General features: G+C 41.6%; 1 protein-coding gene and 1 long non-coding RNA gene across 4 annotated transcripts; one reads left to right on the top strand and one right to left on the bottom strand.

Moving 5' to 3' along the window:
* Positions 1-56: 56 nt before the first annotated feature.
* On the bottom strand, positions 57-3,759 carry LOC135264078 (uncharacterized). The gene is made up of 2 exons (XR_010332598.1): positions 3,182-3,759; positions 57-2,341 (listed from the first exon to the last, which is right to left on the bottom strand). It is a non-coding gene; the product is annotated as an uncharacterized LOC135264078 (long non-coding RNA).
* Positions 3,760-5,220: 1,461 nt separating this feature from the next.
* Positions 5,221-14,796, top strand: hjv (hemojuvelin BMP co-receptor). 3 transcript variants are annotated; one of them, XM_064352702.1, is made up of 5 exons: positions 5,221-6,089; positions 10,308-10,442; positions 10,664-10,847; positions 11,124-11,614; positions 12,832-14,796. In XM_064352702.1, the coding sequence occupies exons 3-5, from the start codon at positions 10,751-10,753 to the stop codon at positions 13,444-13,446; spliced, it is 1,203 nt and encodes a 400-aa protein (XP_064208772.1). In that variant the 5' UTR covers positions 5,221-6,089; positions 10,308-10,442; positions 10,664-10,750; the 3' UTR covers positions 13,447-14,796. The 3 variants fall into 3 exon arrangements, with proteins under 3 accessions (XP_064208772.1, XP_064208780.1, XP_064208761.1); XM_064352710.1 differs by lacking the exon at positions 5,221-6,089 and adding an exon at positions 8,099-8,722; XM_064352691.1 differs by lacking the exon at positions 5,221-6,089 and adding an exon at positions 8,099-8,890.
* Positions 14,797-15,239: the final 443 nt, after the last annotated feature.

Here is a 15,239-nt window from a genome sequence, read left to right as displayed (position 1 = left end):
CTGCATTCCACAAGGCATTCTTTTGTTCTTGTATAAGAAGGAAAATGAAATGAGTGTCATTTTAAAAAACCTTTATTTCTCCTAAATGACAATTCAACAAAACATCAAACTGTTAAGGAGCAAATATGAAAGGTTCGCCTCAACCACAACCACTCCTAGGTCGCTGAATTCCTCATTCATCAAAAATTTCAACTTGGAGGTTTCTTTCTGCGATTATCACTGAACAAAGGCAGCTCGCCAGTCCACACTGACATGCTCTACAGTAATCTGCTGTTGATTCACACATCAGATACCTGGTTATTACCAGCGAGACTTATCCCCAGGAGACACAGACACTCTGCACTGAAGACTGTGGCTTGCATCACATCTCTGTACTTCCAACACCGTCTGCTGTTCAGATCCCTGTCGGAGGCACTGTTCATGCCTTACTTATTTCTGTAGCAAAGGAAGAGAGCACACTCAACCTGTGCCTTCTTGCTTAGACCGCTGTTCAAGAGAGTCACAATTTGAATTAATAAATATTAATTCAAATTTTTTAAATGTAACCATAAGCAATCCTATTTGAAACCTGACATAAATATACCAATAAATATTATATTTAAACAGGGTTTGTAAAAGGCTCCCACAGAATCACAAGTAACATTGAGTCTGTGTGTATGTGTGTGTCTACATGTGTATGACACACACACACACAATACGTTTCATAAAAGATGTCAAATAGAAAAACAAACAAAATTAGTCACTCCATGAAAAGATCATTGACAGAGCATGTTTGAGCAGAGCATCATAACATCGTAATCAAGTTTCTTCTAAAAGGATACTTTTAAAAGTGTTTCTTAAAACTATGGGTCATGGGAGTGTACGAGATGGGTCCAGGAATGAGTCTAGAGTCCACTAGGCTATGCTAGTATGTGTACTTGAAAAAAAAGCATTCTAATTTTGAAAAAAAAAAATTCTAATTTTGATCTCGATAATAAAAAGTTTAAGACCAGTGCTTTAAAGTAACTGGACATGTGAAAGCTGACTCCCTTCCCTCTGGTGAGTTCTAGCAACTGCCAGGCAGATTCCCTGCCCTCAGAATGCTGGGATACTCTGCCGTTGCCCAATCCCACAGTGCACTACATCGCTGCCCTCTCGCAGGGTGTCAGGGCTGCTGACAGGGTCTCTGGCGGACTTGGCACGGGCCTGCGGCAGTGGCAGTCAGCCAGCCAGCGGTCAGGCAGGGACAGTGGGAGGTGGAGCAAGCGAACCGCAGTTTTTGAAGAGTTTGCTGGGCCTGGCAGACCGCCCTGGTCCACAATGGGACAGAGATACAATGCAGTACCTGTTTATTTTCCCTGGAGCGCTGCCACAGTCTTGTTCTTTGCTTTTAAAGCATGTCGAAACTGCCACGGCGGAGTGTAAATCTCCACACCTCTCCATCATGAATAAAATGGATGCCAACTTCAAAGAGCTTCAATTTACTGTTTGTTGTTTTTGCTTTTCTAAGGTATGCTTGTGTGTTTTTGCACACCAAACGTATTTATTGTTCGAGTTTATGCACAGCCGCTGTTGGCCTATAGTATTATGACCCCATCAATGTCACAAACTTCCAAACAAAAGTGGTCCTATACAGTGCAGTCCTCAGCGAAACAAAAACAGGAAAGCCAATAAAGTATACCATTATAATCCACTTTAAATACAATTCTGATATTTTCATTTATAGTGTTATCGTGCCATAGTAATGCTGATACACACACTAAGCTATGGTATATATATATATATATATAGTATCCTTGTGAAATGACTTAGTGTATTTTTAAAAATACATAATTCTTGAATAACTTGTTTCCTTTTCTACAACTGTGCAGTAATGTCACATTTGTACCAGAAAGCCATTCAATAGAATGTGTACACAGACAACCATAAAGACATCTGCAAGGAGTAAGGCACATGGCTGATTTTTTTTCCAAAGAAAGGGCCCAATATTCTATAAACATACAAAGATATTTTAAGAGACTGACATCCATCAAATGCCTCCATATCTTAAAACATCTGACAACATCTGTCCAACAGACACCTGTTTGCTTCAGTGAACCTGCAGAGAAATTCTTGGTTGTCCCACCAGGTACCTCTGGCAATTGTTTCCCTCACTCCCCTGAAAGGGAGATGTGGTTTCCCAAGGGTCAGGGAGGCCGGGACGAGTGCAATATTGGGAGAAGATCGTACAACACTGCACTGCATCCCATACCTACCTGACCCTGGGAGTGGACAAGAGAGAGGGGTGGGAGGGGCCTGGATCACGAATTCCAGCCCTGCATGCCTTGAGTCACAGCTGACATTGCAATACTGGCCACAGCCTCTGGAGGATACAAATCACAGTGCAAGGGTCACAGATTGAACTACAGGGATGTGTGTAACAGGCACATATTTCACAAGTAGTTAAATATTGTTTTTTATCGAAGTAGGTTTAAAATGTGTGATAGGCTTTGTTTTCACTGGCTATATTATGAGCTCCCAGTTCTTTTAAAATGCAGGACAAATGGAGCAACACATTTTTTAAGTGTTAACTTCTTGCTTTTTCACGTTTATAGTGATGGTCAGTACTATATTGTATCAGATTTTATTTATTACAGTGAAATAAGGTGAAAATTGGGAAGATAATCAGTCTCAGGCAGAACTAGCATTATCAAGTCAAAGATTAAATAAACAAACAACAATGCGTATGCGTACTGTCAAGTTAAATATGTAAAATTCAAGGTTGACATTTTCTTATGCATTATTCATTGTGAGAAGTCAACTGCTTGCAAGTGTTTTCTGTTGCTGTCTTGCTTATTTTCCTCTCAGTGCAAACATGAGCTAATGAATAACAAAGCGACGTTAAACAGTTTCCACGGAGACTGTCTCCTAGCGACATAAAGTAATCTGTTAAGCACCAAGAATGGGAAATGACTATGAAAGGGCGCAATCACAAAGAAAAATAACTTTTCACATAAATTCAGTAACTAATCAATGTGGTATCAATAGCTGAATATATAAGGCCGATGTTACTTTACGCTGCTTTATCGCAGCAGTTTTGTGAGAGCGCGTGCACGCACGTAGCCAGTTAGCGCACTGTACAATCTGGTTTCACGTTCATCAATAGCAGCATTTAACTTAAGTTACCAAAAACTTTAAATCAACATATTTATTGCACACTTACCTTAAACTAATTTGTCCATGTCACAACCGTCCGCACTGTAGCTGGCTAGTTAGCTATGTGTACAATTACGTGTTATATGTTTATCAAAGTTTTAGCAACCTAGCTACCATTAGCAGGCTAGCTGGCTTGCTAGTAAGCTAACGTTGGTAGCAAGATGACCAGCTAGCTACTTAGTTATAGCAGAACACAAAATTTAACAACTTTTGAAAATGTTTCTGGGATGCCAGGTCGAATGAGTGGGCATCATCAATCAAGATCCTTCCTAAATTCACTTGTTTATTCTTGGCATATTCCAACACTTCCCCGGGACAAGCTAGTCAGTCTGTTGCATCGAGTGAACGGCGTTTCTCGCTTTTCCCAAATCTCCCTCACAATAGACCCCTCGTTCTGAATAGCCTCTGCTTTGGTCGGTGGTGGGCCCCGCCTCCGCTGCCACAATAAACAAAGGCCACTATGCAATGCTCACTGATGCATGCATCGCTCTCCTCTAATAACGGCGACTACTCCCGGGTCATTTCCCGCGGTTTTATCAGTCATTGCATTTTCCGCAACTTTTGGTACTGCGTTTCCTATGTCTATGACTACTTATTTTTTGACTGTACACAACAATCGCTTTTGAGCAAAATGGACAGTATTTCACAAGAGCAAATTCAAATACATGGTATGACATTACCCAATGTACACCCCAGCAAACTCAGAGATACAGTATAGCCCAGAGACTGTAAAATAGCCCCATGGCCCATGCAGTGTTGTTACGTGGTGGCCACGTGGTTTTTAAAAACAAATTGAGATGGGAAACATTACAGATTAGCCCATACAAGTAGGCTAGATAATGCAGTTGTAAGTGGTTATGTCCGCGTGACATATCGAAAAACTTACTTGTATTGATATTTGTCCTGTATTTACGATTCGCGACTACACAAACTCGTAATAAATGCATGATATGTAGGCTATTATTATTATTATTATTATTAGTAGTAGTAGTAGGCCTAGTAGTAGTAGTACTAATAGTAGAATTTATTAGTGGGCCTAATTATTGAAAAATTATAAGCCTATGATAAAAGCGAATAATAATAATTTACTGATCATAGCATATTCACAATAATCAGAACAATAATCATTTGATAACTAAATATTCTTGATTTTTGTATGCCTAATATCTATTATGGCTAAAGCAGTGATTCACACTTAGGCCTAGTGCATAGTTCCACCTGTCGTTCTTGTCTTGCATTACAGCTAGGCCTACCTGATCACACGCTTGCCAATTAGTCCATAGGTGGTCGCGTGCCGATTTTTAGTAATTTGTTATATGATTGTTAACATCCTAGTAAATATAGGTAGTATGTTGCCTGTCTACCCGCACATAAATCACATACGCGTTCGTGTTATTTAGTCGCTCGCCATGCTGGTGTTTGGGCTCATCAAACCGGGAACCTCATCGAAGGATATCTGCTGATACGACAAGGCTTCGCTTTGGAGTTACTGTAGGATTCGAACCATTAATTAATTAATTCTAACCATAATCTCACGATCATTCAGGGATATACAGTGAATGGATATAAATTCATCTCAACCACAACCACGTAGCCTAGTCATTTCACTCACCTAACGCGCGAACTATGGGGAACTATTAAATTAATTATTAATCATTTAATTACTCGCCTAATTTCACCTATTTATTGACATGTATTTTGAATACAATTAATAAAATTGGGGATTTGGTGACCAAATGAAAAATTTAGCCAGGATTCCCGGCGAATTCCAATTTATTCTGTGTCCCATAGGATATTACAGCCAACGTTTCCAGAGAATCAGGACACCAGGAAGCTGATTTTATGCTTCTTAATATGAAACACTCTCCCTATACTGGACGGATACCATCACTTCCAGCAGCAATTTACAGTAATTTACCCTATGAGGTTTCCGATCCAACCTAACCAAGCCAATTCCTGTTTAGTTTCAACATGCATGCAGGACTAGAACAATAATGGTAGCCTACTGCTTTCAGACCATCTGCAACATATGGCCCTTTCAGTTTCTTCCTAAAACACTAAAAATTCAGTGTGGGAAGAAGGCCTTCATCATTGAAGAAACGATAACCTCAAATATATAAAACTGGCACCAAACTGCCTTTCTGTGGTAGCAAATGAGTAACCCGTTGGATTGTTTGTTCCCGTATGACAATCCAATTAGCACTTGGTCCTCTAGAATTTCCAAGGTAGGAGACAAATATTGGGAGGCGTCGCGTGTGCACTGCGCGGACTAGCCTACCTCCTGCCGGACAAATCACTATCTTGCTCTGCCGCACGCACTTAATTCAGAACACCACAACTAACAGAATGCCCGATATTTCAGAAATGCGTTGACTAGGCCTGTCAAGAAAGGCAACATATGACTCGCGATCCCTGTGTCAGTCGTCCAAACACGCTTTTGCGTGAAAGATAGGTCCAACTAATGTCAATTTATTTGAACAGCCTATTTGGAGGTAAAGAAGATAAAATATATGCGTATATAAATAAGAAAACACACTAGCAACAACAGGTTCCAAATAGAACAGGTTGCCTCCTCCGCTGTGCCAGTTTAAAATAGATTGCCTTTGCTAAATGAGTGCGCTCCCAAGCCGACAGTTGTTGCGCGAGCAGCAGGTGTCCGCGGTGGGTGATTTATACTGCTCGTGGAGGAACTCTGTCAAAAATCTCACTCATTCGAGAGTTGACATCGGGGGGAACGGAAAAGCTGGTGGTAACGGGGCCAGTTTGTGACTGACACCGGTATTGTGCGTTGACCCATCGTTCTGCACTACTAGTGCGTTTGTGCCTTCTGGTAGTTGTCTTCGGAATTTCTTCTTTTTTATTAACTGACCGGTGGACATTTACGCACAAGAAACGGAACTGCTTGCAATCTAAAGGTAAGATATGCTGGTATGTATATTTAGCATGATTCCTCGATTCAGTTTATATGCTGTCATGACATCACATGAAACGACGTTCCCTGTTAGGCCTACAGTCTTATTTCTCAAAATGAGATCAAAGGATCATGTTTAGGTGTTATTACTGAGAAATCATATTATTTGTGTGAGGTTCATCTAACCCTGATAATATAGATTTCATGATTTTTTTAAAAACTGGAAGACCCCACATCAATATCGAGGCAGTGACATAGCCCTTTTCCTTGAACTTGGGTTGGATTTTTCATCATTCAAGCAATCAATCGGATTAAGCCTTAAAAGAAGTCTGTCACAGAGTAGGCTACTTCTTAGAATGCACTTTATTTTAACTATTCAAGCAATACTGGTTTTAACAAAAGTAATGAAACAGATTGTAACAGAATTAATGTAATTTTTTATTATTTCTATTATTATTATTATTATTATGTACTTTTTTCAGGCAGAAATAGGCTGCCGCAGAACAAAAACTTGATCATTAGTGAGAAACAATTTCAAATTGGTCCTCTACTGGTAGTTACATGTAAAAGCACCAAAAGCAAATTGATACATTCGGGTGATGATAGAAATGAGGCCTTCATAGGAGCTAAAGTAACTTTAATTTTTTTAAATCAAATGGGGAAAAAAGCATTACTTAAATCATGGCTTTTAGGGCTTAGATTGTTGTCCTACACGTTTTACAGACTTGTACTGAGGAATTCTGCATAGATGATGTAAGTACTTCACTATTGCATCTGCAAACAGGATTTCTTCCCAATGTTCGTGGCATAATCATATGTAATCATATAGCACATGCCTATGCTAGAAGGGGCACTGAGGAGTTGTGTTTGTAAGAGTCTAGCTGTCATTGATACTTCTTTGCTTATGCTCATTTTCAAGTGGCTATCAGATCAATATAGCCACACATGTCTGCCTGATGAGAAACTGAGCACTGTCATGCAGGCATGCACGGATGTGTGAGACAGACAGTAAACAGAGATCATTGACCCATGGATGTGTATTCACATGCTGACATCATTACCCAGCTTTACTCTTACATGTGCAGGTTTGTGGGAGACCTGATAACAGGAGGGGTTAGTGATGTGTGATTTTTGATAGTGTGTCCATGTCAGGTAGAAAATGGGCAGTGTTTTGGGATTGGGATGGCTTAGGGATGGACAGTGATGCCATTCTATATTGGCGGGTGTTTGTGTGTATTTTACGGTTTGTCCTGTGGCGTGAGATAACAGGAGTGTCAATGTTGTGATTTTACTCACAGGCTGGGGATGTCATGGGATTTTGTAAAGCAGTGCTGAAAGGAGGAAAATTTACACGCCCCCCCCCAAAAGTGCAGCCACAACAAAATCGCCTGCATTCCAAACCACTGTGCACATTTGCAAGAATAATGCAGTCTGTACAACAAAAGAAAGCAAGCCTATTGAATTCAAACCGACACTGCACTGCAGTGGGGCACAATATTAAAAAACAAAGACCATTAACACTCCAATTAAACCTTATCTGCCAAGGAAACAGAACAGCCCTTTATGCACATTACATGCTCAGTCCAGTGGCTTATAGAATTTCAGCCATCTGAGTCCCTCTTTCCACCAGTTTAGCAGCAGCTATTTCAGACCAGGACACATGGAGGGGTGGGGTAGGGTTTGGGGGGGTGGGGGGTTTGAGGTTGGCAAAGTTATATATATATATAGAGCCCGCTATTTCTGCCCTGCAACTCCCTCAGTGTCTCTGAAGGGCCCAGGTCTTGTAAACTGTGATAAAGGTCAGATGAAAACATTTGTTGTTAAAAAAAGAAGTTGTAAGTAAGTGTGTCTAGTGTCATGCATGCCGCATATATTTTTTTAATTTTCAGTCATTATTCAATTTTTTTTTAACTTTTATTTTTCCTATTGAAAGGGCACATTTCCCAATGTTCCCGAAATGTTTTGTGTTAGGTAGGTTAATCCACTCCTGCATATTAACTGTATGACCTCACAGTAAAGAGAATAGGAACATATTGTCCAATTTATAAAGTATCATGTTGGCCTTTTGCGCAAGAATGTTGCAAAGTATTTGTATAAATGTTTGCATTATGCAATGCCCTATAATCATTTTCTTCTGCAAAATATGAACAAAAGCAAAAATATTAATTGGTACTTACAGTAAGGAACACATATCTAATACTAAGGAATAATACCAAAGATTGCATGCTTGTGTGCAGAAATGGTCCCGTTTCAATGAAAAACTTGTCACTATCGTACTCCTGGCCCAAACAAAACTACCACACTGTATTTTTAAATTCTAGATTAAGCTCCCACTGTATCACTTTGCGTTTTGCAAAACAGTGCCTGAAGCAGAATGAGAAACAATATGAAAAGCAGATTCAAGTTGCACACCTTCTTTCTAACATTTGTTTGCACATCAGTTTCAGCAAACAGAGAGGGAGAGAGTCCAAATTGCAAAACGTCCTTTTGATCAGTATTATTTGTAAGGAGAGTGGTGGCCTGCTTTTCTTACTGTCGTTTTCTACCAACGAACCCCATGTTTCATTTTTGTGAGGAACTACCAAATTGCCTTCGGCAGGGTATTGAAGCGGAGTGACATGGGCCAGGCTGGGAGAGGTATATTCAAGCTTGTTTTGTTTGAGATTGGGAGTCCATGTCTGGCGTATTTTCATTGTCGGTTACGGTGCATGGCTGACACACGTGACATGAAGGAACAGCAATAGAAATAAAATCCGTGCATCATGTGCCAGTCTAACAGCTACGGTGCTTTAAGAAATGATCAGTGTAAGTGTTTGTTTTATTCTTACAAAATATATTTCATTGATGTAACGTTACCAAAAACTCATGATAGCATGAAAGAATATTAAAAATGCAGTGGGACTTTAGAGGTTAGTTTGATTGCCGAGGCAGACTCACAGAATTGCAGTGAAAAATATCCGTGTATTGAGTCGCACACCAATTTGTTCCCTTTACAGAAATTACTTGGAGAGTTTTGGCACAGATTGAAATGCCCTATCAATAACATAATGGTTCTCCATTTAATGGCAGAATGAACTCTTGGGAAGGGTTTCATTGAACACCTCAATCATTTATCAATAAGCACTGTTCAGTGTGTGGCCTGTGCTTGGTGTGCACATAGTTTAACCAGTTTCTGTTGGTTGAATTTTTTAGAAAGGACATTATTTTTTATTAACTCATTAAACTATTAATTTGTTTATACAGAGGTCCTACTGAAATCAGGTCTCAGAGGAGCCCTGCTTCCAAAACATATTACTGTGTGCTATGCTAATTCCACCGTATAGGCCTAGTGTGTACAGTATATGTCTAGATGCAATGTGTAAGAACTGTGTGAATGCTAGTATGATGTAAGTTATATGTTTATTAGTATTCTTTAGCTCCACACTTTAGTACATCTGATAATTTCTGTTTTGCCCACAAAGCTCTTATGATCGCCATGTAACTCTTTCTGGATAAGAATAGCTGGTAAATTAGTAAATAGAAACAAAAGGTAAATTATAAGATGTACATATTACATTCCAGGGATTTACAGTGGTATAAAACCCTTTCTTTAGGCCTGTGATTGAACTTTGAGCACACAAATGGCATCATAAGAACTTGCACCTAACAGTATGTAATACCACTGGCCATCAACATGATCACCTGTGTATACTCATCACCTATCTACCCCCCCCCCCCCCACTCATCACACCTCTCTTTCGCTTTATGTGAAGGTAACGAGATATATTTCTGTATAATTCCTTCTCTTTCAATGTCATTCATAGCAGGCCAAAAGTCTTTAGGCTCTGCCGAGTTTGTACTTAAATATTTAGCTCTAATATCTTTTATATTCAATTCATCTTTTAACTGATTGATAGGACTGTTCTGGGCTCAGATCTCGGAATTGCTGGGCCTTATGGTAATAGGAGTTGGGGTCACTATGTTTTAGGTGGACCCAGAGTGCAATTGTCCCCTTTCAAGCTACACATCGGTCCTACTCTTTATTTCCGAGGGGTAGAAGCTGATTTCTTTGGGCACCTCACTATCCATTTAATGTCTTATTTTATTGCCTTTTTGAAATTGATGTGAAGCTGGCAAATTCTTTTCTCTCTCAGCCCCTCCCACTTTTTCTCTACCTTCCTCTTTCTGTCTCTCCGCTTTCTCTGTTCTCTCTTTCTCACCATCTCTGTTTCTCCTCCCTCAGGCTTGTATATCTTTGCGTTGTCTCAGTGAAGTCTGAGCACAGAAAGGATGCAGAGTCCAGTTGATGGGTCCTAAAAGTGTTGCTTATAGTGCTGGACAAAACAGCCACGCTCGTAATCAACCCCTTGCATTAAAGGTATGCATACAACTTTCAGTATTCTGAGAGGGAAGGACAATAACATTAATCTGTTTTAACTAGATCATTAGTTAATTAATTAATTAAATTAATTAATCATATGAAGTGATTGTTCTTATCACTGAAAAGGTTTCTGGGTGATTACTGTGTGAAAACTTGTATAACTGTTTTATTGAACACACTAGTAGTGTAATCTTTGTTTGTCTCCCCCTGGTGTGCAGTGTGGTGAATTCATTTTGGTGTGAGGCCTGCAGCCCGTGTGCTGTGAGAGCTGGTGGCCTGCTCAGGCTCTATCTGTATGGAAGGGAATGGGGAAACTGCCTGTCTGCAGTAGCTACACACTGCTGTCATGGAAAAGAAGCATCGCTGTGGCACTGCTGCTGAGTCAACTGTGCTGCTCACAGGGTAAACAACACGAGGACGTGCCTGTGACTGGAGCCTAAATAGAAATATTAAACTGAGTTTAACTGAGTCAGACTAAATGTGCCTCTGCTAATACAACTGGAAATTACAATGTCTGCTATCTTTCACAAAGTTTATTAAAACTTTGTAAAAACACCCTCTGCATTTCTCCCCCTTTCTTTTTCTTGCCTCTCTCTCATCCTTTCCTTCTCTCTCCTCTCTCTCTCCTTTCATCATTTTCTCTTCCTTTCCCTTCCTTTCCCCTCCTCTTCCCCGTAGTGTGGGCCCAGTGCCGGATCCTGAGGTGTAACTCGGAGTATGTGACTGCCACTCAGCACTTGGGGGGTCGGGAGGGTGCGGACACCAGGTACTGCAGCCCCCTGCGCTCCTACGCCCACTGCACCAAGAAGATGGCGCGAGCCTGCCGGGGGGACCTGGCCTACCACTCCGCCGTGCAAGGCATCGAGGACCTCCTCATCCAGCACGGCTGCCCTAAAACAGGCCCCACCGCCCAGCCCCGCCCCCCGCCCCAAGCCCCGCTCTCAGGGGACGCGTGCTGCTACGAGCGGGTCTACCAGCAGCGACAGGGCCGCCTCCCGGAGTACGTCCACTGCGGGGTGTTTGGCGACCCCCACGTGCGCACCTTCCAGGACGAGTTCCAGACCTGTGCGGTGCAAGGGGCGTGGCCGCTGATTGACAACGAGTACCTGTACGTGCAGGCGACCAGCGCGCCCATGGGAGGGGGCGCCTACGCCACGGCCCTCACCAAGGTGGGTAGCTCACGCGGTGCCTCTGCACAGGAATTCTACATACTTCTGCGATTATCTTTAATCATAGAACCATTTAAACTTCCTTGATTTCATGATGGTTAGTATCCACTCTGAGCTCCCAAGGTGAATGTCAAAATTATGATCACGAATGAATATTCCTCTGATTGAAAATAGAGTCATCAGGCTTTCCCCATAGCTACAGTATATAATTTACAATATGCTGTAGCCTCATGACTCTACTGAATTTGCTTCAGTGATTGATTCCAAACTCAACACAACTATGCTTATGATGTTCATATCTGTGCTGTATGTTGAAAGTATAACTTTAAAAAAACTTAAAATAAAACATTCTTAGAGGCAAGGTGAATGCCTGCTACTCTACTGTATTCCAAAACTTCTAAAATGCAGAGATTTGCGATCAATCTGACAACCTCATCATAAGAAGTCACAATTATGGATGAGATTTGATTTATGAGATTGCTTTGTATTCGAGCAGCGACCTCTCTGTTATGATTGCAATGATCTGATGCATAACATAGGGGATAGCATCATGTCAGAAAAATAATTAGAAAATTAACTGAAAGCACATTTTCATTACTGCCTCTAGTCAGACAGGCTTATTTCAGCTGCAGTTATATAAGCTTGTCCCACTAACTTTCCAAGAGCAATACGCCTGTTTTGCCATTACAATAATAGCTTTGTTAGAGGAAATAAAGTCTCCAAACTACTTTTACACTCCCAATATAATATGTTTTTTGTACATTCTTGTCTGAGTGTTTAAAAATATATATTGGTGTGTGTGTGTGTGTTCGTGCATGCACAGGCATTACAGTCATGACTGTACTGTGCAGACTTAGTATGTTTTATCAGTATTCATTTGTCCTACACCTTATAGAAATACTGGTGCTTGTTTATAAAGTGCAAAAATAGTGCAATCTAACACTATGAAGGAAAGCCAGATTATCCACTTAATGGAAACTTCCATTAGTAAAAGAAATACCCTCCCTACATTAAGATGAATATGTTCCTTGTATTTGTGTTGCTCAAGTTCTTCATTTTGTTACCCTGAGTATTTATTGACGGGTAAATATAAATGAATAAATCTAATTTACACAATACTTCAATACAGTTCTTCTCAGTATGCTTGTAAGGACTCAGTACTCAGGGTTTTGTGTGTCCCTCTGTGACTCTGTTGTCTCCGTTGTCCCTCCTCTCAGATTACCATCATCTTTAAGAACTGGCGTGAGTGCATTGACCAGCAGATCTACCAGGCCGAGCTGGACGACGTGCCGCCGGCCTTCGTGGACGGCTCCATGGTGGGCGGGGAGCGGCGGGGACAGCACAGCCTGCAGGTGCGCACCCAGGACCCCGGGCGCCAGGCCGAGATCTGGGCGGCTCACATCGGGACCACCCTGGTGGTGCGGCAGAGCGGGCGGTCCTTGGGCCTGGCGGTACGCGCTCCCAGGGCCATCGTGGACACCTTCACCCCCGAGCAGGACCTGCAGCTGTGCATGTGGGGCTGTCCGGCATCCCAGCAGCTGGCCCGCCCCCCGGCCCAGCCCTCCACAAATGCCCACGCCCACTGCTCCGCCCTCCTCCCCGTCCAGGACGTCTATTTCCAGGCTTGTGTATTCGATCTCCTGGCTACTGGGGATGTCAACTCCAGCGCTGCCGCTGTCGCTGCCTTGGAGGACGCTCGCGTCATGCTTTCAGACTCGGACAAGGTGCACTTAGTGACAGCTGGGACTGCACAGCACCTGCCCCGCCTGCCTGTAGTTCTTGCTATGGTCGTTTTAGCTGGGCAACTGCTGAATTTGCTGACCGATCAATAGCTCCACATCACATGAGCCTCACTCCATCAGAATGGATCCCGCTGCACAGTGGAGCCATCGGCATCAGTGGACCTCTGACCTTACTGGAAGAGCTGGGATCAGGAAACGTGGTCCCTGTCCTTCTGGAACAACGAGAGTAGGAAGTCTTGGTGGCCCCAGTGGGAAATGTAGTGTGCAGCAGCTCAAGCTGTGTAATGTCTCACAGGACTGCATTTCGGAAGAACAGCTGAAAGGTCTGGAAGGCCTGTTTAGTTTGAATTTGTGCAGTTTCAGATGGCTGCCACTTATGTCCTGCAGGAGCAGAAGACAGTCTTGAACCCCCCCCCTTTGGTATGGATAGCGATGTACAAATATCATACAGATTATGTCTAGTTGTTCACTTGGATATTTCTTAACTCCAGCCAGCAGGAATCTTCATATCTCAGAGTCTAAACTAAACAAGCAGGTGTTCTGGAGGATATGTCGTAAATGCAAATGTACTTTCACAGAATTATCTCCAGCGTCTTGCCTGTATGCTTTTGGATGCATTTTGTATTTTAAACATGAACTTGTTATATATGAACTTTGGATTCTGTTCTATGAAGAATAATACTTGCTTTATATTCTAATCTAGAACTGGAGCAGTGATTCTCATGAATGTGTGCATGTGTGCATATGTATGTATGGGTGTGTGTGGGCATGCATGTGTATGTTCATGCGTACATGTGTATGTGTGTGTGCATATGACCTGTGCATTTGCACATACATATGCAATGTGTGTGTGTCCTTTTGTGTGTCTGCATATGTGCATGTATACTGTCTGTATTAGTAACTGACAGTAGCCAAGGTTAATTGATTTTTTGCTGATCAAATGATCATTGTGACATGGGTGAGGTGCTTTTTCAGATAGCAATATGAGCACCAATAAAATGATCAATATTTCACAGTGTTCTCCAAGCATTTAGTTTACACAGGGTTCTGCAATAATTTAACATAAATCTAAACATTAAAAGTTGCTGTGTTAATCTTGGTGGAAGTGTTTCTACTCAGCACATGGCCCTGTTCATCAGGGCTGGTTTGACAAGTAAAGGTTAAAAAATCAAGTGAGAGTGAATGAATGTATTGCTGTAACTTTTTTTGTTTAACATTTTGTTGTTTTTGAATTTATTCTCTGTTCAAATTCAAAGTGTCCTGTTGAGATCCTTTAATAGACCGTAGGCCGACTACTACTGCATTATGGTTATGGACAGAAGAAACAAAATAACAAGATACCAAAGGGTGAAAATGATGAAATTGTATTTATACAGATGTAACATATATGTACAATCGTGATGGTTAATAAAAGGGAGGTGTATGTCCCAAACTCAAGAAGAGTGGTTCTCTGTCTTTCAGTGTTTCACAGACACACATTAAATAACACACACTGTTGTTTTAAATGTAGTGCTCTGTTTTAAATGTTGTGCTTTTGGGCAACTCCAGATAGCGGATGTGATTGAGGCACAATGGCCAGTAGATGGCAGCCTAACAAAAGTAAAACTCTATACGCGGGGGTGGTGGGCGGGGGAAGGGAGGGGGGTTTAGATTTTTCTCTGCAGGACGCTAGCATGGTGACCAGAGAGGTACGAGCAACATTTATCTCACCATTTCTGCGCTATCTAACGCCACAACAAAGTATAAAATAGAATATATGCATGATATACTCCACACATAAGTATGATAAGTATGTGGAAGGCAAGCACTAGCGGGTGCAATGTTTAAAATCCCACAACTTGTGCCTACGAGAATGCACCATTTTTAGGGAAGATTTAAAAAAA

This window comes from Anguilla rostrata, chromosome 1, assembly GCF_018555375.3.
Source record: "Anguilla rostrata isolate EN2019 chromosome 1, ASM1855537v3, whole genome shotgun sequence".
NCBI classification, from domain to species: domain Eukaryota; kingdom Metazoa; phylum Chordata; class Actinopteri; order Anguilliformes; family Anguillidae; genus Anguilla; species Anguilla rostrata.
Note: the sequence above shows the minus strand (reverse complement) of the source record. Positions and strands in the feature narration are given on the sequence as shown.